Source organism: Heteronotia binoei, chromosome 3, assembly GCF_032191835.1.
Source record: "Heteronotia binoei isolate CCM8104 ecotype False Entrance Well chromosome 3, APGP_CSIRO_Hbin_v1, whole genome shotgun sequence".
NCBI lineage: Eukaryota > Metazoa > Chordata > Lepidosauria > Squamata > Gekkonidae > Heteronotia > Heteronotia binoei.
Window position 1 is genome coordinate 92,808,321 of NC_083225.1, and position 24,806 is coordinate 92,833,126.

At 43.8% G+C, this 24,806-nt stretch overlaps 1 protein-coding gene across 1 annotated transcript in view; it reads right to left on the reverse strand.

The window, feature by feature from the left end:
• SLC37A1 (solute carrier family 37 member 1) overlaps positions 1–24,806 on the reverse strand; it is a 60,198-nt gene that overhangs the window by 27,740 nt on the left and 7,652 nt on the right. Inside the window, exons 6-14 of the mRNA XM_060234217.1 lie at positions 20,135–20,270; positions 18,847–18,923; positions 17,834–18,000; positions 13,705–13,742; positions 12,858–12,941; positions 12,390–12,521; positions 10,246–10,336; positions 7,918–7,980; positions 6,008–6,093 (exon numbers count right to left, since the gene is read on the reverse strand). Of these exons, the coding sequence (XP_060090200.1) occupies positions 6,008–6,093; positions 7,918–7,980; positions 10,246–10,336; positions 12,390–12,521; positions 12,858–12,941; positions 13,705–13,742; positions 17,834–18,000; positions 18,847–18,923; positions 20,135–20,270 (874 nt within the window). The remainder of the gene's footprint in view (positions 1–6,007; positions 6,094–7,917; positions 7,981–10,245; positions 10,337–12,389; positions 12,522–12,857; positions 12,942–13,704; positions 13,743–17,833; positions 18,001–18,846; positions 18,924–20,134; positions 20,271–24,806) is intronic.

Consider the following 24,806-nt stretch of genomic DNA (forward strand, 5'->3'; position numbering starts at 1 on the left):
ACAGATGACCACTCGAAGATCATCAGTTACAGGTAAGAAACCTGTCCATCTTCTTCGTGGTCTCTGTGCAGTCCCACATATGGGTGACTGGCAAGCTATTTGTCAGGAGGTGGGTGCTGGATCTGTAAAGAAGCGTTGCGAGTTAAAAAGGAGAATAAACTTGTACTCACAAATAGGTAGCGGAAGATATCAGTCGAAGATTGATCTCAGCACGGCCTGCCCAAAGGACGTGTCACGCCGGGCACGAACGTCTAGAGCGTAGTGCGAGGCGAAGGTAGATGGGGACGACCAAACCGCAGCAGCGCAAATGTCCTCCATCGGAACGCCCTTGCAGAAGGCTGTTGAAGTTGAGACAGCTCTAGTGGAATGAGCTCGCAACTGCTCAGGTATGGGCTGCTTAGTCAGTTTATAGCATAATGATATGGCAGAGGTAATCCACTTTGAGAATCTTTGAGTAGAGATTCTTGTGCCCTGATTATGGGTAGCATAAGACACGAAAAGTCTATTGTCCTTTCGAAACTGTTTAGTTCTCTCGATGTAGAAGGCCAGAGCTCTTCGTACATCTAAATGATGTAGAGTGCGTTGACCGGTATCTGTAGGGTTTTGAAAAAACGCAGGCAAGACGGAAGGCTTTCCTAGATGGAAAGGTGACACCACCTTAGGCAAGAAGGAGGGGTCAGGGCGTAGCACCACCTTGTTGTGGTGGAAAATAGTATACGGGGGATCAGCCCTGAAGGCGCAGATGTTGCTGGCTCGTCTGCCAGTAGTAAGAGCTACTAGAAGGGCTGTCTTCCACGTCAGAAGATGTAAAGAGATAGAAGCCATGGGTTCAAAGGGTGGCTTCATTAACTGACTAAGGACCAAGGATAGGCTCCAAGCGGGTTGTATTTTATGGATTGGAGGGTGGAGGTGAAGGATTCCTTTCAGGAAGGCCTTGGTAGCAGAGTGTGAGAAAACAGTGGAGCCATCGATGTAAGGATGGAATGCAGAAATAGCTGCTAGATGCACCTTTGGAGAAGAGTGGGACAGTCCAGTATTGGAGAGAGTCAGAGTGTAAGTCAAAATTTGGTTGATATTGGCTGATTCAGGTCGAAAGCAATGCAAATCAGCGTATTTGGAAAAACGTTTCCATTTGAGAGCATAGGATTTTCTAGTGGCAGGTTTCCTAGCATTGAGTAAGATGTGTCGAACCTCTGGAGTGAAGGTCAAGAACTGATCCTCCATGCTGTAAGGCGGAGGAGAGTGGGGTTGTGATGGAGAACCTTGCCTTTCTGCTGGGATAGTAGGTCCTGGGCTTGAGGGAAGCGGTGAAATAGACCATTGGACAGTAGAAGGAGGGTGGTGAACCACGGTTGACGTGGCCACCATGGGGTCACCAGGATGCAGTTGGTATTGTCCGACATGATTTTCTGCAGAACTCTCGTAATGAGTGGTATTGGAGGGAACATGTAAAGCATTGGACCGCTCCAAGATTGTAGGAAGGCGTCCCCTGCAGATAGTGGGGACGACTGGCCGCGCGTGAAAAAGCGTGGGCATTGTGCGTTGTCTGGTGTTGCGAATGCATCTATCTCCGGTGTACCGAACCTCTGAAACAGAGGGAGGAGATAACGACTGTTGATGGACCACTCGTGGTCGTTGATGGATTGTCGACTTAGAGCGTCCGCTCGAATGTTTTGGACTCCGGGTAGATGCACTTCAGATAGGAAAATGCCGTGAGCAATGCTCCAGTGCCATAGGGTCAAGGCTCTCTTGCACAATCTGATGGATGCAGTACCGCCCTGTCGATTTATGTAGAAGACAGTGGCTATGTTGTCCGATGTAACCTGGACATGTTTGTTGTGAAGCGACGGAAGGAAGGATCGCAATACCCTGTGGACTGCCATTAACTCCAGACAATTTATGTGGAGAGACCTTTCGTATTCTGTCCACTGGCCTTGTACGGTGAGCTGTCCTAAGTGGGCTCCCCATCCCCACTTGGAAGCATCCGTAGTGACAATCACCGAGGGAGGAGTCTGAGTAAAAGACATTCCCTTGAGGAGGTGATGATCTAAAGTCCACCATTTCAGAGAGGGAATGATGTGAGCTGGAATAGTTAGTACAGTGAGTTGATGTTGACGTTGAGGATGGAACGTCCTCACGAACCACAACTGAAGAGGGCGCATGTGAAGTTTGGCAAATAGAAGGACGGAAGTGGTGGCAGCCATAAGCCCTAGCATTTTCTGAAAGGTGAAAGCTGTCTGAGAGCGATGTAGAATGATATCTCTGGCCAGAGATATGATGTGCTGTACCCTGTCTGCCGGCAGGTAGGCTTTGCATGTCAGAGTTGAAAGATGTGCCCCTATAAACTGTATGGATTGGGTAGGGGTCAGATTTGATTTTGCAGCGTTGACCTGGAGGCCCAGGGTGGCCAAGAGGGAGAGGGTCGCGGAGACATCGGACTGAAGCTGCTCCTTGGATTGGGAGACGACTAGCCAGTCGTCTATGTACGGGTAAATGGAGATGCGTTGTTGTCTCAGAAGCACTACTACTACCGCCATGCACTTCGTGAATACTCTCGGGGCTGTTGAGAGGCTGAAAGGAAGAGCACGGAATTGATAGTGTTGATCCCCTATGGCGAATCTGAGGAATCTCCTGTGATGTTGGCTGATGGTGAGGTGAAAGTAGGCATCTTGGAGATCTATTGATGCCATCCAAGCTTGTTTTGGGATCAGTGGAAGGATGGATTGAAGTGTAACCATCCGAAATTTCTTGTGATGGATATGGAGGTTGAGTTTCCTGAGGTCTAATATGGGGCATAGACCTCCGTCTCTCTTCGGGACCAGGAAGTAGCGGGAGTAGAAGCCGGTGAGGTGATATTGAGGAGGGACTGGTTCTATAGCTCCCTTGTCCAGCAAGGATGCTACTTCTAGGAGCAGATGAGGTGACGGAGGAGTAGAGATGAACCTGTGGTGTTTTGGGGTCGAATTGAACTCTATTGAGTACCCATTTTGGATGATAGACAGTACCCAAGAGTCCGATGTTATGGCTTCCCTGTTGTGGTAGAACGGCTGCAGTCTGATGTCTGGGCGATGAAGTAGTAGGAGCGGAGCAGGGGAGTCAAAGAGACTGTTTATTGGTCGGCGTTGTCTTCTTTGTGGTCTGAGGGCGTGCCCTCTGTTGGAATGGTTGTTTGGATTGAGGAGGCTTGCGTCTCCAAGGCTCGGTTTGGCGAGGAGATCTGGAACGCTTGAAATAATTGGGCTTCCATGGTCTTTGTTTTAAGGTAGACTGAGGCTGGGTGACTCCTAGTCTTTTAGCTCTTTTCGTGCTGTCATCAACATTGGTGAGTATATCATCTGTTGTGGCGTTAAATAAACCTTGGCCATCAAACGGTAAATCTTCAATTTTAAATTTGATGTCTGGCTGCAGGGAAGAGGACCTGAGCCAGGCATGTAGGGCGATAGCTGAAGCTAGGGTCCTGGAGGAGCATTGGGCTGCATGGTGGGCAGTATTTATCTGCTGCTTGCTGACTCTAGAGAGTTCCTGCAGCGCGTGGGTGGCTTGCTTTTGAGTGGCCTCCGGGAGGGCTGTGACCAAAGAGCTCAGTTGGGTCGTAAGATTGTAGGCATAGGCAGAGAAGTATGCCATATAATTATGTATCTTGGTAGTGGCGGTGGTGAGGGAGTAAATTTTTCTCCCAATGGTGTCCAGTTTCTTACCCTCTCTTTCGGGAGGAACAGGGTGTCTGGTCTGTTTGGATTTCGATGAAGAGTGGACTATCATCGAGTTGGGAGCCGGGTGGTTGAAGAGGAACTTCGACTCTGGCGTGTGTACCTTGTAAAGTGCCTCCACCCTCTTAGACGTTGGTGGTACAGAGGCTGGTTTGTCCCAGGCTTCCTTCAAAGTCTCCAGATGGACTGGGAGCATAGGAAATGAGGAGCCTGCAGGGAGGTCTGCGTGTACTAGGTCATAGACCACGTCAGAAACTCTTGGGACATCTGTTGTCAGCTTTACATTGAGAGAGTTAGCCATGTTGGATAGTAGGTCTAAATACGACTGAGGCCCTTCAGATGGAGAGAGGTCGGCCGGTTTGGCTATGTCGGAGTCCGGGGAATGGAGGCCGGAAGCCGAAGAATTAGAGGACACGGATTGCTCAGCCTCTGAGTCCTTGAGTGTCTCCACTTCTGGAGTCTTCCTGACCTGTTCCGATGCAGAGAGCTGTATACGTTTGGAAGGTTCTAAAGCCATAGAGGCAATAGGAGAAGGTGGTATAGGCAATGAGATGTGGTCACGGTACCGTTGGTGATCGTCATGGGACCGTTGGTATGTGTGTTCCCGGCGCGGAGACACGTCTCGGTATCGAGGGCGGGTATCTTCGCGAGAATGATCCCTGAAGTAGACCCTTTTTCGGTGTCTAGAGTCTTCACGGGACCTAGAATGCTCACGGGTGTGGTGTTTATAGAAGCCGGGAGAGGGTGACCTTCGGTGTCTGTAGTATCTGCGAGGAGATGGTGATCTGGACCTCGAAGGAGTGTAATAGTAGTAGCGGTCTCTGTGGCCACTTCGGGATCTCTTTTCACGGAGACGCAAAGGTTCTCTCGGAGTCGAGGGATCTCTGGTTAGTGACGGAGCCGTGATAGGTTGTCGGAGAATGGGGACTTCACGAAATGAGCGATCATCTAAGATGTTGAGCTGTTGGCTCTTTGTCGAAGTCGGAGACTCGGTACCGAGGATTTGGTCTGGGAGCGACTCATGCACTGATGGTGATCTGGAGCTGATGCGTGATCGTCGGAGTCGAGGTGGATTTCGATGCCGGTGTGGTCCGTATGGACGCAGTAACAGTCGTGGTTGGACGAGGCGTAGGAGGTCGAGTCACGGCGACGGGTTCGAGGACCTTATGGCTAGGTTTCTGCCTTTTGGGAGACTTCGGGTTCGAAGGGTCTCTCGAGGTCGACTCGGTACGGTGCTGTTTCTTGGATTCGTCAGACTTTTTCTGGTGTTTGCCGGATTTATGCTTGCTGGGAGCCTGCGCCACGGAAGCAACCGGCTGGGTCGTTCCCTTTTGAAGTAGGGAAGACGGAGAGGTCTGCGAACCCGATGCATGCAACATTACTGGGCGTAACGATGACTCGAGCAAATAGCTTTTGAGTCTTGCCGCGCGGTTTTTCCTCGCTTGTTTGCCGAACTGGCTGCAGTGCACACAGGAGTCTGTTCGGTGTGCCTCGCCGAGGCAAAAAAGGCAAAGAGAATGCCCGTCGGTAGACGGTATTTTCGCAGCACAGCGAACGCACCTTTTAAAAGTTATTTTTTCCTTCCCTTCCATCCGCCCGGAAAGAGAGGGGGAGGGGAGAGGAGGATGAAACGAAGTAAAGAGAAAGGTTTTTTTTTTATACGATACCAGAATGAAGAGTGAAGAGGAACGAAGAACGACGAAGTAGATTGGAAAGATAAAGATTTCAAGAGACTGCAGTGAAAGCGGGAGATCAGCGAGATAGGTGTTTTCCGGACGGCGGTAAAGAAGAAACTGAGTGGGTTGGGCGCCTCCCCCTCGTCTGGGCATGCGCAGACGCTGCCCCCTCCCTGGGACGAGGGGAAGGCACGCCAAAAATAACGCTTTAGGATTGCTTTGAATTCTCCGAGATGGGCTCGATCCTGGCGGATAAACCCATATGTGGGACTGCACAGAGACCACGAAGAAGATCTAGGAGTTTTAATGATTTCTCTATAACATGCTAGATGAGATGGCTGCACAGCGTTACTGATGTAACTAACATGAATTTGAGCAGACTTTGGAGGATGGCAGAAGACAGGAGGGCCTGTCGTGACTTTGCTCATGGAGTTGCAAAGAGTCGGACTCAACTGTGCAACTGAACAACAATAATATACAACATGCTGGGGAAATATCACATGTTTTAGGAAAAAGTAATAGTTTTAACAAAAATGTGTTCATTATACCAGCTACCACCTGGTAGAACATATTCTGCTGTGTAAAAAAGTTTGTATAACTGAAGATAGTAACATATCTTACTATGGGTGCTGCGATCAATAGCATTATACCACAAGTAGAAGCTCTTTTCTTTAGTCGGTCTGATATGACGCCTGCCAAAATTCCACCTGCAGAAAAAGATCAGAAGACAACTGCATAGATGGTTTTATACACTCACAACAGCGTTACACATTCATGAAAGGCATATTTTCCCCAATACTGAACTATAGTCTATCCAGTCTCTGTCTCTAGCTATTTCATGATTTTTATCTGCCAGTGTTTCGCGCTGAGCATAGTTAAAAAAAAATCACTCCCTCAATTTATCGTGTTCACCTTTTTTCTGACACTCAACGTTATTTCCAACCAATCTCCAAAAATGTAAACCCAAGTTTACTGTTGATTACTTTGGTTTTGTTTATTGCCACTTCCAAATTGCTACCAAACCCCTTCAGGATCCCCAGAGATGTGTCCTTTGCTCCAGGATTACACTTGCTGCTAAAGCTGCTTTTTTTTTATTTTTCTTGCTGTCCCAGTTCAGCAGCTGAGCACATGTAGTCTCTCCTTTTCTTTGGCTCTTGCCTCTGAAGAATCACAACACTTTACTCTGTTCAGTGATCTGTTAATTTCCCCAAGGTAAGGCTGTATCGATGCTTTCCAATGTGATTTATCCATGGGATTGGATAGATTGCAAGCTCTAAACTGGGAAATATCTGGAGATTTTGGGGGGTGGAGCCTGAGGAGAGTGAGGTTTGTAGAGGTGAGGGAATTCATTGTGGTATAATGCCTTAGAATCCATCTTCTAAAGTGGCCATTTTCTCTGGGTGAACTGATCTCTGTTGCCTGGAGATCAGTTGAAATCCCAGGAGATCTCCAGCTACCACCTGGAAGCTGGCAACACCATGTGGAAGGCATCAGCTCCACACAAATACTGCTTTCTCTTTACCTACCATGGCTGCTGCTGAAGCATAGAAGTAGGATCCCCTGGGCAAAAAAAGCCTGAAAGACAGAGTATTGCCAAGGCTACCTTTTACTGTCAAATTATAATTTACTGAAAAAGAGGTGGCAAAAAAGAAAAAGCAAGTGGCTCAGATGGACAATCACTGGGAGGTTTCTGCTTTTCTGTGAGTAAAGCATCAGCAAGAACTTAGAATCAAGCAGTCTAGATTGAACTTGATTTGAATGCAGAAGGACTTGGAGGAAACCCTGGTGAACCCAGGGTAAAAAGACAGTGCAGAAGGAGCCAAAGAGGAAGTGAGAGGAAATAGCATAATACAACCCATGAGAAAGTACTGAAGTTAAAGCATATAAACAAGTGCATCAGAATAATTCACAGGGAATTGATATGCGTGGAACTATAATGAATGTCTGAATGAGTCTGTGAGTCTGACAGTCAACCCAGACAAGATGCTGAGAACTCTGTCTTTGGAGCTCCCAAGTGTTTTTTTCTTTGGAAACAGTAGTCAGGCAGGGCTCAGTTTGAACTGAAATAATGATAACACTGGGAGAAGGAGAAAACAATTCTTCCACTCATGTTATTTTCCTGACCTGAAATAGCCCTGCAAAGCTGCAATCAAGATACTGGCAACAAATACAGAACTTGTATACTTGCTCCAGCAAAGCATTTCAGAGTGGGAAAACAAGGCTGGTGAAAAGGTTAATTTCTTCCCTTTCCCAAGCTACAGTCTTGATTTGAATCAAGTCCACTGCGCAACTGCTATTTACAAAGTTACAAGGCATGAGCTCCAAAAATGGAACTTCTAATGTGTCATATAATATGATCCTGAGTCTAAGACCCTTTGTGCAATCTTATGCACAGGTGCTCCACTCTAAGCCCCTTGATTTCAGTATATTATACTGAAGTAACTCAACATAGAACAGTGTGATAAGAATATCAAGTTTAAAAACAAGGACCAATATATATGTGCAGGCTTTAAAGTAATATTCAAACTCACCAAAGATTCCCCCAACATCAAAGAGTGTGGAGAGATCACCTGCTTCTTTAGCATTAAGGTTATCTGCAAATGACAGAAAGAAAATTTTTAGGTCTTTTACAACGTTGTGAAACTGCCCCTCCCCCCCAAAAGCACTTTGAACAGATAGGCAATATGTAATAACCCCCTCTCTCAAATAGTTAGATCATTGAATGCAAGTGATTACCTTGTAAATATACTGAGCTATTACCCAACTTCCTTTTTACCATATATTCAAGACTAAAATGGAAGAATATCCATTTTTGTTTATTATGAAGAAGTCCTGTGTTATGCCATATTTTGTGATATAGAAATATTTATATAAACTTAGTATCATAGAATCATAGAGTGGGAAGGGACCTCCAGGGTAATCTAGTCCTGCACAATGCAAGAAACTCACAAATACCTCCCCCTAAATTCACAGGATCTTCACTGCTGTCAGATGGCCATCCAGCCTCTGTTTAAAAACCTCCAAGGAAGGAAATCCCACCACCTCCTGAGGAAGCCTGTTCCACTGAGGAACTGCTCTGTCAGGAAGTTCTTCCTAATGTTGAGACGGAAACTCTTTTGATTTAATTTCAACCTATTGGTTTTAGTCCTACCTTCTGAGGCCACAGAAAACAATTCCACACCATCCTCTATATAACAACCCTTCAAGTACTCGAAGATGGTGATCATATCACCTCTCAGTCATCTCCTCTCCAGGCTAAACATCCCCAGCTCCTTCAACCTTCCCTCATAGGACTTGGTCTCCAGACCTCTCACCATCTTCGTCGCCCTCCTCTGGACCCATTCCAGCTTGTCTATATTCTTCTTAAAATGTGGTGCCCAAAACTGAACACAATAATCCAGGTGAGGTCTTACCAGAGTAGAGTAAAGCAATACCATCACTTCACGTGATTTGGACACTATACTTCTGTTGATACAGCCCAAAATTGCATTTGTCTTTTTAGCCACCACATCACACTGTTGACTCATGTTCAGCGTATAGCCCCTAGATCCTTTTTGCACATACTACTGCTAAGACAAGTCTCCCCCATCCTATAACCATGCATTGGATTTTTCCTACCTAAATACAGAACTTTACATTTATCCCTGTTAAAAATTATTTTATTGGTTTTAGCCCAGTTTTCCAGCCTATCAAGATCATCCTGTATCCTGTTTCTGTCTTCTACTGTATTTGCAACCCCTCCTAATTTAGTATCACCTGCAAATTTAATAAGCATTCCCTCTATCACTTCATCCAAATCATTGATAAAGATGTTGAACAAAACAGGTCCCAGGACAGATCCTTGAGGCACTCCGCTTGTCACTCCTCTCCAAGAGGAAGAGGAATCATTCACAAGCATTCTTTGGGTGCGATCTGTCAACCAGTTACAGATCCACCTAACGGTAACAGCTTCAAATTAGCTTTCCTGTAATGAAATACTGCTCAGGGCACTTGGGAAAGTGAGACCGTATCGTACTGTATACCATATCATTTTAGCATTACTGTAACATTATCCATGGTGTGGGGCCTTCCTTCTTAAGAAATGAGACTGCTACATGCAGGGGTTTTTTTTGTAGAAAAAGTCCAGCGGGAACTAATTTGAATATCAGGCCACACCCCATGACACCAAGCCAGCTGGAACTGTGTTCCTGTACATTCCGCTAAAAAAAAGCCCTGGCTACATGTATACAAATTTCTAAAACATAAATCAGCTAGGCCTTAGCCAGAAGAATGCATAGAGCAGAATAAGTGTACCATCCTAAGCAGAGCCACTGCCAGGCAGAGTAGATGAGACTGGCCTTGTTAAACGAAGAAATAAAGCTGCTTCAGGTGTTCCCCATTGTGCCATGTTATGGTATTTGTTTTCATAATGCATATATTTCCTGTTATTTTATTAGTTTTCATAACTTGTTTTTAGAAATAACAACAAAAATCTTTACAGTTAGTTCCTAAAACTATCAATGTGATAGCAAACAATCAGTTTTTATAATTACAGTAAAATGAACCAATATTAGATTAATCCACTTGTCAATCACTCTTTATCTTTATTTGATTACATATTTCATTTTTCTTTTTTTTAGAAAATGTATTTTATTTCTATTAAATAATTATACATGTAACAAAAATTAAACAGAACCCCAAATACATTAACAACATTAATGTCCAAAATGTATAGTTAGAGTGTAGGACTTGAATAACAGAAAAATCAAATGAGTTTACCCTCTCAAATCTCAGCAGTCTGCTCTTAAATATACTCTAACATCATTTCTTGAATATTGTTTTGAAATATTTCATGATTCTTCTACCAAAAAGATACCTACCTACATTTGTGATATACAGTGGAAGCCAGAAGAGAAAGGTGTAGCTGACCAATTTTGCAAATAATAGACACAGAGAGAATTCTACAACCCCCTAAAAAGAGAAAAAACAAAAATTGCAAAAAGGAAAATAAACTTAAAACCTAGATTATGTTTTGTTTTCTGTAATGGATTATTTGATTTTGGCAAACAAGGTGTTTGAGAACTCAGACTTCTTTGAGATGCTCTTTTTTTCTTGAGCTGAGCACCTCATATAATCACACTGATTTTCTGTTTGCATTTGAAGACAAGCAATATAAGTAGCTATGAGTCTGCACGGGATGGCACTCAGCATGATGGCAGGCCAGATATCCAATGCTGGCTTCTGCTCATAACATCTTGGCTTGCTGGGCTTGTGAGCAGATCAAGCAACATTTAAAGCCAGCTACAGTTGTAAAGAGCCCCGTGGTGCAGAGTGGTAAAGCTGCAGTACTGCAGTCCTAAGCTCTGCTCACAACCTGAGTTTGATCCTGGCGGAAGCTGGGTTCAGGTAGCTGGCTCCAGATTGACTCAGCCTTCCATCCTTCTGAGGTCGGTAAAATGAGTACCCAGCTTGCATGAGGGAAAGTGTAGATGACTGGGGAAGGCAATGGCAAACATTGTACGGGGTTATTATCATAAAGTTAATCTTTTTTTGGGGGGGAAGTGGCTTGAAGAGTGGGTTATGGTGGAATTTATTTAGGGTTGGCCCTCTTTATGATCCTAACCATATTCTTTACGATCTTAAACATACTCTTAAATATACTCTTTATGAAATTGGCTACAAGAACTCTTTCTGAAGGTAGCCATGCTCTTATGAAATGAGCACCAAACACCTACAAACATGTTAAGTTCTGTATTTCTCTTTGAGTTGGCTTTCATAATTATTTTAGATGCAGTTATAGAATTTGGCCACCAGAGGTCTGTCTTTCAGCATCACGGAGCCTCTATAGAGGGCTAGATGGGGTAATTAGGTGAAGGTTCAATCTGCCTCTTCTATGGAGAGGAGGAAGCAAGATGGCTGCTAAGTAGGTGAGCAGTTGAAGTAAACTAGGGACAATGGCAGCCATGATTGTTTATTTGTCTGCAAAACTGTTTACAGCTGTGTGACCCAGTAGATGTGTGTATGAGGTCACTAGAGCCTATATAAGCTGTGGATTTTTTTGGCTTACACTGCTGACCTGGACCAGAGTGTAGCTAGACTGCCTCTGTGTCAGATTATGCCACACTAAAGGGGACTTAGATTCTGGGGCTGCTCTGCAGAGACAATTCTTCTGCCGAACAGCCTAAGAGGAGAAGAAGAAGAAGAAGATATTGGATTTCTATCCCGCCCTCCACTCCAAAGAGTCTCAGAGCGGCTCACAATCTCCTTTACCTTCCTCCCCCACAACAGACACCCTGTGAGGTGGGTGGGGCTGGAGAGGGCTCTCACAGCAGCTGCCCTTTCAAGGACAACCTCTGCCAGAGCTATGGCGGACCCAAGGCCATGCTAGCAGGTGCAAGTGGAGGAGTGAGGAATCAAACCCGGTTCTCCCAGATAAGAGTCCGCACACTTAACCATTACACCAAACTGGCTCTCCACCTTTGCTGATTTTAATTCATCTTCTGTTTGAGATCTCAAACATAGAGAAAATGCTCAGATTTATAATCTAGAGCATAGCATCTACTAGGAATTTGGGACATAGATTCTAAATGGGAAAATGTAGACTAATAATTATTGCTTTATTGTATGTTATGCTTGACTGAATTCTAAATGTGTTTTCTGTCTTGTTCTCTACCCATATATTTTAAGCTTTCTAAAGGAGTCTTCTTAAGTCTAAGGAACTGTAAGAGCAACTGTACTAATGTAATCTCTTGTTTTGCCATTCTAACTATATCTTAAGCCTACTGTCTAAAGAGAAACTTGGAGTCTAATAAACTATTTTCTTTTCTAAACAGTCTAAGAAATTTGATTTTAGTCTAAGAAAGTTTATCTACGAGGTCTTAAAACTTATTAGTGAGTATGTATTAGCCTTCTGATAACTGTAGGTTGTTTGATTTTGGTGTTTTATATTGTTGGGGGTACAACAGAAATCCCCCAACGTGGGTCAAATCATAAACACTTTGATAAAGATAGCACACATACTCACAGGTATTTGTAAAGCCCCAATAAAGCTTATCGCTGAGTGTCCATTTTCGTAATCTTCACAGAATCCATTGTTATAATTGAGAGGCTTTACACAGTTCTCATTGTCTGATAGTAGACACTGCATCTCTGGATCCTGCAAAAGATGCCAATCAATTCAGTAAAGATCAAAAGATGCATATCTTTATGAACCAGGCAATTAACATACCTTTGTGTTCTGTGAAAACAAGAACAGCTTTGGATTTCAGCATGCTAGCTGCAGCTGATGCTATTTATGGTTTTGAAACACCAGCTTTTGGGGCTACGCATATTTGGTTATAGAACCATAACTGAGAGCAAAATTGGCTTCAAAGTTAAAGCAAATGGTTAAACATATCTTTTGCAAACTGTAATTGTTCCCTCTAGTATTTAGGTAACTTACTTTCATATGGAATATCTAGAAAATCTAAATGTGAAAATATTTTTACATTACCTGAGATTTGCTTGTTTCTTTTGTGCTTAATTTTGGTTTCTGAATTTTGAATCTATTTATTCCATTCATGTAACTTTTTGAATTCTGAAAGACACATTTTTAGAGGAGTTAGAGCAAAAATACATAACTTGGAAGTAATTTTATTTTTAAAAATAATGGAATTTATGAGTAAATGTTGGCTGATCCTGTGAATCTGATCCTCCAGCACAGGGAATCTTTCTTCAGTGCAGGAAGCCTTCATCAAGTGGAAGGTAGCTCTTCCAATAGAACAAGGTGCCTTGCACTGGAGACCATCTCTGCATTAGTGGAAATCATTCGGATTCAGGCTTCCAGACTACCTTACCCTGGCAAGGAGGAAACTGAATTCATACCCCGCCCTTCAGTCAGAGTGGCTTCCAATCTCTTTTCCCTTTCCCTCCCCACAACAGACACCCCCCTGAGATAGGTAGGGCTGAGAGAGCTCTCTGAGAACTGCTCTTGAGATAATAGCTCTGCAAGAACTGTGGCTGACCCAAGGTCACCCAGAAGCTGCATGTGGAGGAATGGGAAATCAAACCTGGTTCTCCACCACTCTTAACCACTACATCAAACTGGCTCTTAAAACATACACATGTTTTTGAACTCTAGAGATTTTTAAAAGGCAGACAAATAACCACCTTTGTTATTACAAGCCAATGTTCACCAAGCAGCATGATTAATTTTAAATTTGCACAGAACTCTTCTTTCAAAACCAAATATGTTTTTCCTGTTCTTGCACTTTCCTCCACCCTCTCCAAAATGTCCAACTTTAAATCAGTGTTACAAAGTATGATCCAAAGATAAATAACACAAAATTGTGTTTATTTACATTGGTTGATGTTCTTGCACAGTTTATATCCATTGGATCTGAAATAAAGCATCAGAAAATAAAGCTATTAGACATGCAGATTTGTTTTCCAAAAATATTGTGCAAACATAGTAACTAAAATTCTTGGAGAACAGGTAAGGTGCCAGAAGATTGGGGGCAGGAAAAGTTTGTCTCTATATTCAAGAAAGGGTGGGGGGAGAGAAGATCTGGGTAACTACCGACCTATCACCTTGAGGTCTATGCCTGGAAAAGTTTTAGAATAAATCATCAGTCAGTCCTGGAACATTTAGAAAGGACCGCTGTGATCACTAAGAGCCAGCATGGGTTTCTCAAGAACAAGTCATGTCAGACTAACCTTATATCTTTTTTTGAAAAAGTGACTACCTTGCTGAATCAGGGGAATGCTGTAGACATAGTTTAGCTTGATTTCAGTAAGGCTTTTGATAAGGGTTCCACCTACTATTCTTGTTGACAAGTTACTAAAATGTTTAGATCCTGTTACTATTAGACGGATCTGTAATTGGTTGACAGATTGCACCCAAAGAGTGCTTGTGAATGGATCCTCATCCTCTTGGAGAGGAGTGACATGTGGAGTGCCTCAAGGATCTGTCCTGGGACATGTTTTGTTCAACATCTTCATAAATGATTTGGATGAAGGAATAGAGAGAATGCTTATTAAATTTGCAGATGATACTAAATTGGGAGGGGTTGCAAATGCAGTAGAAAACAGAGTCAAGATACAGGCTGGAAAACTGAGCTGAAATCAATAAAATGAATTTTAACATGCGTTGGCTGGGATGAGGCAATTCAACAACAACAACAGTAAAGTTCTACATTAGGTAAATGTAGAACAGTAAAGTTCTACATTAGGTAGAAAAAAATCAAATGTACAATTATAGGCTGGGAGAGACTTTGTCTTGGCAGTAGTATGTGTGAATAGAATCTAGGGGTCTTAGTAGACCATATATTGAACATGAGTCAGCAGTGTGATGCGGTGGCTAAAAAGGCAAATGTGATTTTGGGCTGTAATCAACAGAAGTATAGTGTTCAGATCACGTGAAGTGATGGTATTGCTTTACTCTGCTCTGGTTAGACCTCACCCAGAGTATTGTGTTCAGTTTTCGGCACCGCCATTTAAGAAGAATAAAGACAAGCTGGAATGTATCCAGAGGAGGGCAACAAAGATGGTGAGGGGTCTGGACACAATGAGGAAAGGTTGAAGGAGCTGGGGATGTTTAGCCTGGAGAGGAGGTAGCTGAGAGGTGATATAATCACCATCTTCAAGAACTTGAAGGGCTGTCATATAGAGCAGGGGTGGGGAACCTTTTTTTTTGCCAAGGGCCATTTGGATATTTATAACATCATTTGTGTCGCGAGTCATACAAAATTATCAATTTAAAAAACAGTGCTCTGCTGAGGAAGAATGATTCAGGCCAGCAAAATTAATGCAAATAATTGTCTTACTATTTGAAATCACATGGGGAAGAGTCTAATTCAGCACACACACATACACCCTGACCTGACCTGCTGCCCTAGACAAATGCCTATTAGACCACATCCCCTAATATTAGCATATTAGGCCACACACTCATAAGCATATTAGGCCATACCAACTGGGATAATCACATGCAAACTGAACTGGGGGTAGCTGACTCCAACCCCCCACCCCGGCCACCCCTCCCTCCCTCCCTTCAGCTGCTCCTAGCAGACCTTTAAAGGCACCACATATCCCAGCAGCAGTCCTTCACAATGCCCACGAGGGGGGGGGGCTTGGCAGAGCAAGCCCCGAGGGCCAGACCAAGTGAACTTGAGGGCTGTAAATGGCCCTCGGCCGGATGTTCCCCATCCCTGATATAGAGAATGGTGCACGATTGTTTTCTGTGGCTCCAGAAGATTGGACCAAAAACAATGGGTTGAAAGTAAATCAAAAGAGTTTCCAGCTAAACATTAGAAAGAACTTCCTGACGGTTAGAGTAGTTCCTCAGTGGAACAGGCTTCCTCGGGAGGTGGTGGGATCCCTTTCCTTGGAGGTTTTTAAACAGAGGCTAGATGGCCATCTGACAGCAATGCTGATTCTGTGAATTAGGCAATCATGAAAAGACGGACAGGAAAGGTTGCATCAGTGCTTAGTTCCCATGGCCATTTCCTACATACCCAGGGAAATGCTGGTTGACACTTTGGTGTCAGTCAGCAATTTTTCTCCAGGTCATTCTGGAAAGGGATCCTGGAGGTTTTTGCCATCTTCTGGGCATAGAATCATAGAGCTGGAAGGGACCCCTAGGGTCATCTAGTCCAACCCCCTTAACAATGCAGGAAACTCACAAATACCTCCCCCTAAATTCACAGGATCTTCATTGCTGTCAGATGTCCATCCAGCCTCTATTTAAAAACCTCCAAGGAAGGAGAGCCCAGCACCTCCCAAGGAAGCCTGTTCCATGGAGGAACCGCTCTAACAGTTAGGAAGTTCTTCCTAATATTGAGACGGAAACTCTTTTGATTTAATTCCAACCCATTGGTTCTGGTCCTACCTTCTGGGGCCACATAAAACAATATATATTTGCAACCCCTCCTAATTTAGTATCATCTGCAAATTTAATAAGTATTCCTTCTATTTCTTCAATCCAAATCATTTATAAAGATGTTGAACAAAACAGGTCCCATGACAGATCCCTGAGGCACTCAACTTGTCACTCTCTCCAAGAGGATGAGGAACCATTCACAAGCACTCTTTGGGTGTGATCTGTCAACCAGTTACAGATCCACCTAACGGTGACAGGATCCAAACCACATTTTACCAACTTGTCAACAAGGACAGTATGTAGAACCTTATCAAAAGCCTTACTGAAATCAGGATAAACGATGTTTACAGCATTCCCCTGATCCAGCAAGGTAGTCACTTTTTCAAAAAAAGAGATCAGGTTAATTTTTTTTCTGCTGTAATAGCTATCATGGTGGTGAAGCTTCGGGGCATGCAAGAAGAACAGGAACAGCCGCCGCTATGCCCTGGCTTCCTGCAAAAGTCCCATGCCGAAAGGAAACCCCTCCAGGGTCTCCTTATGGGGGTGCCTGATTCAGAGGGGCTGCAGGAGGACGATCCGCGGACCCCCCTGAGCTCAAGGCGCCATAACCCGGAAGCTCCAAAAGAGATCAGGTTAGTCTGACATGACTTGTTCTTGAGAAACCCATGCTGGCTCTTAGTAATCACAGCCATCCTTTCTAAATGTTCCAGGACTGACTGTTTGATGATTTGTTCTAAAACTTTTCCAGGTATAGATGTCAAGCTGACCAGTCAGTAGTTATCCAGATCCTCCTTTTTCCCTTTCTCACCCACCTCCAATCTTCCGGCACCTCTCCTGTTCTCCAAGAATTCTCAAAAATAATAGCCAGAGGCTAAGAAATTACATCCACAAGCTCTTTTAGAATCCTTGGATGCAGTTCATCTTGCCCTGAGGACTTAGTTCCATTTAAAGAAACTAGGTGTTTATGTACTACGCCTAAGCAGATCCTAGGTTGGAACTTCATACTCTCATTGTATGTTCTGTTTTTGCCATCTTGAGCACTGTTTCCCTCAGAAGAGAAGACTGAGGAAAAGTAGGAATTGAGCAGTTCTGCCCTCTCTTCATCATCTGTTACAATTTCACTTTCCTGCCCTCGCAATGGGCCTACCACGTCTTTGCTCTTTTTCTTACTTTGAACATAAGAAAAAACCCTTTTTTGTTGCAGGAATCACTGGGAATGTGTGTGTGTGGGGGGGAGGTATTTGTGACGTTCCTGCATTGTGCAGAGGGTTGAACTAGATGACCCTGGAGGTTCCTTCCACCTCTATGCTTCTATGAAAATACATAATGTTTTTTTTACAAATAGGTTTGCTTGTTTTTTATATATTGTACTTAAATTCATGTCAAACCTATAGCCTTGTTCCAGTTCTCCTCCTCATACCTGCACACCCCCTCTCGTTCAAATGCTGAGTCTCCTGGACTTTTAGTAAACGAGGCCAGTTGTTTTACACAACACAGAAATCATACAGCAACAAAGGTAAATGCTAGAATGCAAATTATCTCTGAATCACATATCTTCTAAGAGAGAGACACTCAAATTTGCATATATTCATTTCAATATGGACACTTACGTTCAATAAGAAAAAGGTAGCAAACTATCCCCATTATAGATATTATAATTCCAGGCACTACAAAAGACAGACCCCAGCAGGTAGATACCCAGTAGCCAGCTATTAGGGATCCCAAAATATTCCCCACTGAAGTGTGCGAGTTCCATAATCCCATTATCAAGCCTCTCCTATAATGAAAGAAAACAGGTTTCCATTAACCTTTTCACAGACATTAATAACCTTAACCAGAAAATTCTTAAAATACTTTAAAAGTTATGATAGAACTAGGCAGATCTAATTGTGGGGTTCTAGTGTACCATTTTAGTAACACCACTTGCTCCAATGCAGAAATAAAGGGTACTTTCAAATTGTGTTGGTCCCCATAAAGTCAAACTGACAGGAACTGGCACATGGCCTGTACAAACTGTGTAGTATGTATGTCTAGCTATATCTGTGGGTAAATCAGGAAAAGTAAGTAATGCATTAGAAGCCTTTATAGTCAGGATGCCCCCCCCCCCCACATTCCATCATCAACCAAATGGGAGAACAAGATATTGGGTATATGCTTGTGTATAAGAAAGCCCACTATGCTATCATTTTTCACTTAAGAACTTGAAATCCCTTAATATTTGGCTGTGTTTGTTAGCACTCTAAAAATAAAGATGTAAATAAAATAGTGCAGAAAAACAAAAATAGTTATGCATGCATGTTACTGGTGACTTGAGGCTGATAAAACTGTTCAGAATCCCAAATATTTATTTAATTCATTTTGACTCTACTTTTCTTCCCCATGAAGACTCAAAGCAGCTTACATTGTTCTTCTCTACTCCACTGTATCCTCACAACAACCATGTGAGCTAAGTTAGGCTGGCAGAGTATGACTGGCCCAAGAGGTTTCCATGGTACAAGTGGAGATTTGAACCCAGTTCTGACACTCTTAACTACTACACAAACTGGTATAAATATAACACAGTAACACAACATTTTGACTAAAGTGTTCCCTACTCTAGACAAACAGATTATAGCAAGCTTACCTTCCTTTACCAAACCAATTGCCAATGCAGGTAACCACACTAGGCCAGCCAGTAGTTTGCACCAACCCATTCGCAATCTGAAATATTTTAATATAGTGTAATTATATTGAGAAAAATCTCCCCATATTCCAACCAGATCATGCTATATGGCAGGGGTGGCCAACAGTAGCTCTCCAGATGTTTTTTGCCTACAACTCCCATCAGCCCCAGCCATTGGCCATGCTGGCTGAGGCTGATGGGGGTTGTAGGCAAAAACATCTGGTGAGCTACCGTTGGCCACCCCTGATATATGGTACCATAAGTTAATATTAAGAAGCATCTTCAAAGTTTTGTTAAACTTGTCCCCAAAACTAATTTTATTACTGTATTTCCCCAGTTCTGTATTACTCAAAAATACCTCTTCTTTATCATAATTCGATCTTTCTACATGTTTTTTTTGGGGGGGGGGGGTATGTACAGCATCTTCTGCCATGGGATAAATTCCTGTGCTCCTGTGATTCCCTACCAAGTTGAAAGTTCTGAAGAGGGAAGTGATCTCTGGTCTGGTGTGTTTGGAGAGGGACTTTTGGCACTTGGTAGTGAATCCCTGCCTTCTAGAAACCAAGAGTCAGTTAAACGCAAGAACGTATACTAGAATATACTGAAACCAAAGCCTCTTATCTCAATGATTCTAAGATTGTGTGAAAAGCTCTAAAACTCTCAATTGCTGGAACTATATTAACTGGAGTTTGTGTCTATACTAAGTAACTTCAGAGTTATATTTGATTTACTTCAGACATTTTACCTCTGATTTCACCTGACCCCCCCCCCCCCCCCATGTTGATTATTTTGTTTATTTTTGAATGGTATAAAGCCTCTTGTTTGCCATTTCAGATGTTTAAGTTAAACAGGGTGATCTGATCTCTTCCCTCAAGTTCCTGGGCTGAACCAGCATAAAAATACAATAATGTGACAGGATGGGACAGCCATAGATCTTCAGGAAAGAAGCAAATAGATAAAGGGGTTGATAAAAGGGCTGATAAAAGAGCTGCTCAGTTAGAAAGAAAGAGAAAAACAGAGGGAAAATCCTGCATCTGAGGGAGGGAAGAGGGCAAGGTAACAACATATCTCTGAGTAATAAGTTCTGACAATGAGGGACAGCCATCATCACCCACAGGCACCTAGTTTGTAGCTATTGGAAACAGAATGCTGACTAAATAGTTTTTTCCTCTGTTACAGCAAGACAGTTTTTATCCTGTATTATATTTGAGAATAAGGGCAGACAGGGAAAAAATACCGATGTGCCTACCTGAGCTGCAATGTAGAACCACAAGTTGTGTATATTATAAAAATAGCCAAGTCCAAACATTGCAGTGAAGAATCCACTGGCAAACATCCCTCCTGTGAGATAATATCGGATAGGCAAACGCTCCCCTATTATGCCACTTCAAATTAAAGCACAAAAAGATTATTTTGGAATATATTCTGAACAATGGTGTAAACTATGGTGTAAAGACATGTTAAACTATGTCAGGAAAATACATTTGATGAGCTACAAAAATATATATACGTTTAATCACTAAAATTAAAGTTATAACTCAGTCTCAAGTCTCTATCATGCTGCTGAGACAAAAGCGTGAAAGATAGAAATATAGTTTTGAATGTACAAATATGAGGTTTTTAAGCCTATTAATGTCAATGCAGAAAGGGTTTACAATTGCATTGCAAGCTTCCAGATGTACATTTTAGTCCCACGCCAATCCATATCTTTGTACAGAGGTGAACACATTTAGCAATGGATTTTTCACTCTCCTCTCTCTTAGCAAACCTCTCCTCCCTGTTAGCAAACAGGACATGGCTCCTACACAGTTTCTTCTCCATGGTTTCACATATCTGCTGTATTACCATCTTTCTGGTGAAATCTGAGCTGGAGTAAGCCTTGTCCATTTCACTGATGCTTGTTAGAGGTCTCATGCTTTTAAATACATTGTTTTACACAATATAATTTGCCTTGAGCCTCAGTGAGGAAGGTGTGCTATAAAGGAAGGAGGAATAATAAAAGGCCTTTTCATTTTTTAAACATTTGACAAAGCTTTTCTCTGATATTAATTCACCACAGGTTTGTGAGATATACAGGAGGTGGGTAAAAGGCAACAGCAGTGGAACACATAGGCAGCCAAGGCAGAAAAATTACCAACTCCCAGACTATCAGGAACTACATTTTGTATCATGATGCCATTGCATCCAAATTTAGTCACAAGGCAGTAGAGGAGTGCCTTCTGCTATAAGATCTGAAGGGCTGTGGTGACATTTCCAGCAGGAAATTATTAAATAACAGAAGGGATAAGGGGCACTAGATAAAGTGGAGGCAGATTTCAAAGGGATCAATAAATGATGGAAAATGCAAAAACGATTTTAGCCTCAACTGGAAAAAAGTACAACTTCTGAGGGGAATTGATTCTGTGGTTTATCGGCACAGAACAGTTTAGAGCTACATCAATTGATTTAGATTAGTACATTAAATTAGCTAAAATGTTTGTAATTGTGGATTAAAGTTTGTTGTTGACTGTTGGAGCCAAGATGGCTTGTTCTTCCTGTTTTTATACAAAATGAGTATTTGTATTGCAGGGTAACTCTGATGTCTTCAGCAACATGAACCAGAGCACACCTGAAATTAGTTTGAGACTTTTTATCAATAGTCCTCTGAAAGATGCAGTCATAATACAATTGGTATTCAAACTACTTGTGGTGTTGTTTTTTTTAAGAAAGTGGTTTTTACTCCATATAATGTGGATAAGGGGTGTAAACTACAGGGGGATAGCAGGGATCAAGCTGCCCCACTGATTTCCTAGCCCTCCCAGGCAGCATTATGAAGCTGATTAGGCTTAAAATGTGCGGTTTCATCCTTTCCATCTGTACAGAGCTACCAAATCTGCTTTCTTTCTTTGTGACGGGGGATGGTCTAAGACTGGGGGACCAGAGTTCAAATCTCCACTTAGCCACAAAGCAGACTATGAGGCCATGGGCCAGTTACACCCTCAGCCTACGTTGTGAGGAAAAGAGAAAAGCAGAGGAAGTATTTTCTTTCATACACAAATGAAATATTTACTCAAATTCTCAGTGAAGGAGTTCAGAGAATCTTTCCCCTCAAAGGGTCATCTTTCTTTGACTGAGATTCAGACTATTACAAGTAAAAGAATTAACCACATGATTTATTGTTGATGGCACATTTTTTGAAATATACATTATTTCAAATTACATTATATTTATTTCAAATTACATTATACATTAATGTAATATATATATATTACTGTGTAATATACATTATTTCAAATATACATTATTTACTAACAGCACAATCCAACGGCAGGGGGAAATCCTTTGGAAATGAACTAAGCTGCACACCAGCATAAGTCGCAGTTACGCCTGTGTAAGTTGACATGTTGGAGTGGAGGCAACTTACGTGGGCAGCAGCCCACACTAGTGGCCCTGTGCCCCAACGTGGCAGCGCCTGAGCACTTCGCCCGAGCGGCGGTGCAAGTATGGCATAGAAACCCACATTGGCGTGGGAGGGCTCAGAGTCGGGGGCATGGCCAGACTTAGTTGGCTTCCTAAGAAACTTGGGTCCTGATATGCTCCAAGACGTGCAAAGTTACGTCAAGAAAAATGCTGGCGCATCTCATAGGCACCTGTTGATCCAGAAAACAAATTTCCCCCCACTGCTGAACAAGCTTGCAAACTCCTCACCAGTCCCCTTGCGCCCCAGGCTTGGCGAGCCCCGTTCCAAACACCCAATTGCCATTTCCCCCTTCCTAGAAAAACTTCTGCTACGACCTCACACAATTCCTTAGGTAGGGCGCACGGCACAGGACTCTGTCTCAGAGCTCCCTGCTGGGTGGACTTAGAGGGGCGAGGCACTTTGATGGTGGGTGATGCACAGAAAACACACTTAGACTGTACAAGGCAAGCATGCAAGGCAGAGAGCAAGGTCTATACTTTGTTGCTAACCTCTCCCTTTTCTAAGTTCCAACAGGTATCTGGCCTCTGGAGGCTCAGCGCACATACAGGTAAGTGTGAGCAAGCAGCCCCCACTCCCCCCCCCTTGCTGGAGGCTGGATGGCGTGAAAATGTCCCCAACACTCTAACCCCAGTGGTGAGTGTGGGCATGAGGTGAGACAGTTTTCCATGGATGGTCTGTCCTCTGCCTAGTTCCCACCCTCAGCAAGGCAAAGGGTAGGGGTGAGGGTAGTCTGGCAGCCGCTCTGGAGCATGTGGTCAGCTAGTTCAGCGACTGCCCGTTTAAGTCACTCGCTTGCCAAGACACGGCCACAAGCTGCAGCAGCTAATGACTTGCAAATAATCCAGGAGCGCTTAACCCCAGGACAGGTGAGTGTGGGTTGGATGCTCCAATAATGTGCCAGGGGACGGTTGTGTCCATTCTCCCCTGCCTGTGCAGAACCCGTCGGGACAGGACATGGCAACCCGTCGGGACAGGACCTGGCAACAGCTGGCATGGCCCCTCTCCCTGGGTGCCATGGGTCTGTTTCTCTCTTTTTCAGATGGAGAATCGACAGAGAGGCTCCTGGGTGTGGCGACTCCCCCCACCCCCGCATGCTACACTGTTAGCTGCTCCAACCATCCTCTCAGAGGGGAGCCTCGTATCTAGTGAGACTTTCCCAGTTTCACCTTGGCTGCCGTCTCACCTGATTCCTGTGAAATAAAGTGTTGTTGCGTGCCCCAGCTGTCTCCCCCTGAAGGCTTTCATTTTGAATAAAAGGTTGTTGGTCTTAAAGGTGGTCCTGAACTCAAGCTTTGTTCTACTGCTTCAGACCAACATGGCTGCCCAACTGGATCCATCCCCCCTTGTTGGTTCTCACTACACAGAGGTTCCTTGGTGCCCCATGCTGCCCCATCCCATTTGACACTCCACTGCAGGCTTCCCAAGGGAATGTCTAATAGGGAGAGCAGTTTTGTGCGGGGGGCAGGGAATGAGCCATCTCTTAACTCTCAGCTGAGGGTGAGGCTGGACGGGGGACTCAGGGTTTTACCATGAATGCAAGGGGAGCTTCCCGTGCATGGCTGCGACTGCAAACTTTGTCTCGGCTCTATAACAAAGCTTCCTGGGGGCATGGCCCACTTTGTGGGAGGCTGCATTGAGTCATGGTTGTTCGTGCAGTTGGTGTTGGGGGGAGCCATGGCAGGCAGCCGGTTCAATGCGTGTACTGGGAGCTTGCCTGTGGGATTTGCTGGTATGCTGGGACTCTTGTCTGCTTGTCGGGTTTTCCACTCATTCCTATACACACATTCTGGCTGATGTCTTTGAGTACAGACTCCTGTAATGTGTGTTTCCTGTTTGTTTATGGCTAGCTGGGATGGCACGTGACTCTGCCTGTCTGCCTGCCATTGGCACAGGTCTCTGACAGTGGGATGGCGTGAGGGTTGTCAGCCTCTCAGGAGATGCCTTTCTTGCCCTTCTCATCACGTGTAATGGCACCCACCATGGGACTGGCCAATCCTGCGGTTCCGCGCTGCCTCTTCCCTCCCCCTGCCCCCACCATGGAAGCAAGCCAATAGTGGGCGCTCAAGCGGATTCACCATGGTGATGACTTCTCTCTTGCGCACACCCAGCTAAACTCCCTTCCCCTCCCCACGTTGGTGTAATTTCTCTCCTTTGGGAACCAGCTAGTGCTGCCTACATTAGTTCTATGCTCAGGCATGCCTCCGCAGCAGAAGTTAGGATCGGTCTGTTAGTGTGGGGCCTGGACCAGGTTCAACCCCATGCTTTCCCTCTGGGAAACTGAGAAGTCTACACTCCTGCTACAGATAGCTAAATCAATTGTCCATCCCTTCTGTATGCAGTTTTTTCTATTTCTCCTCTATCTTTGATTGTCCTCAGGAAAATTTGAAATGAATGCCATTACAGCATTCCTATTTTTTTCAAATGACAAGTATGAAGCAGTCTACAAAAGGAATTAGATTTT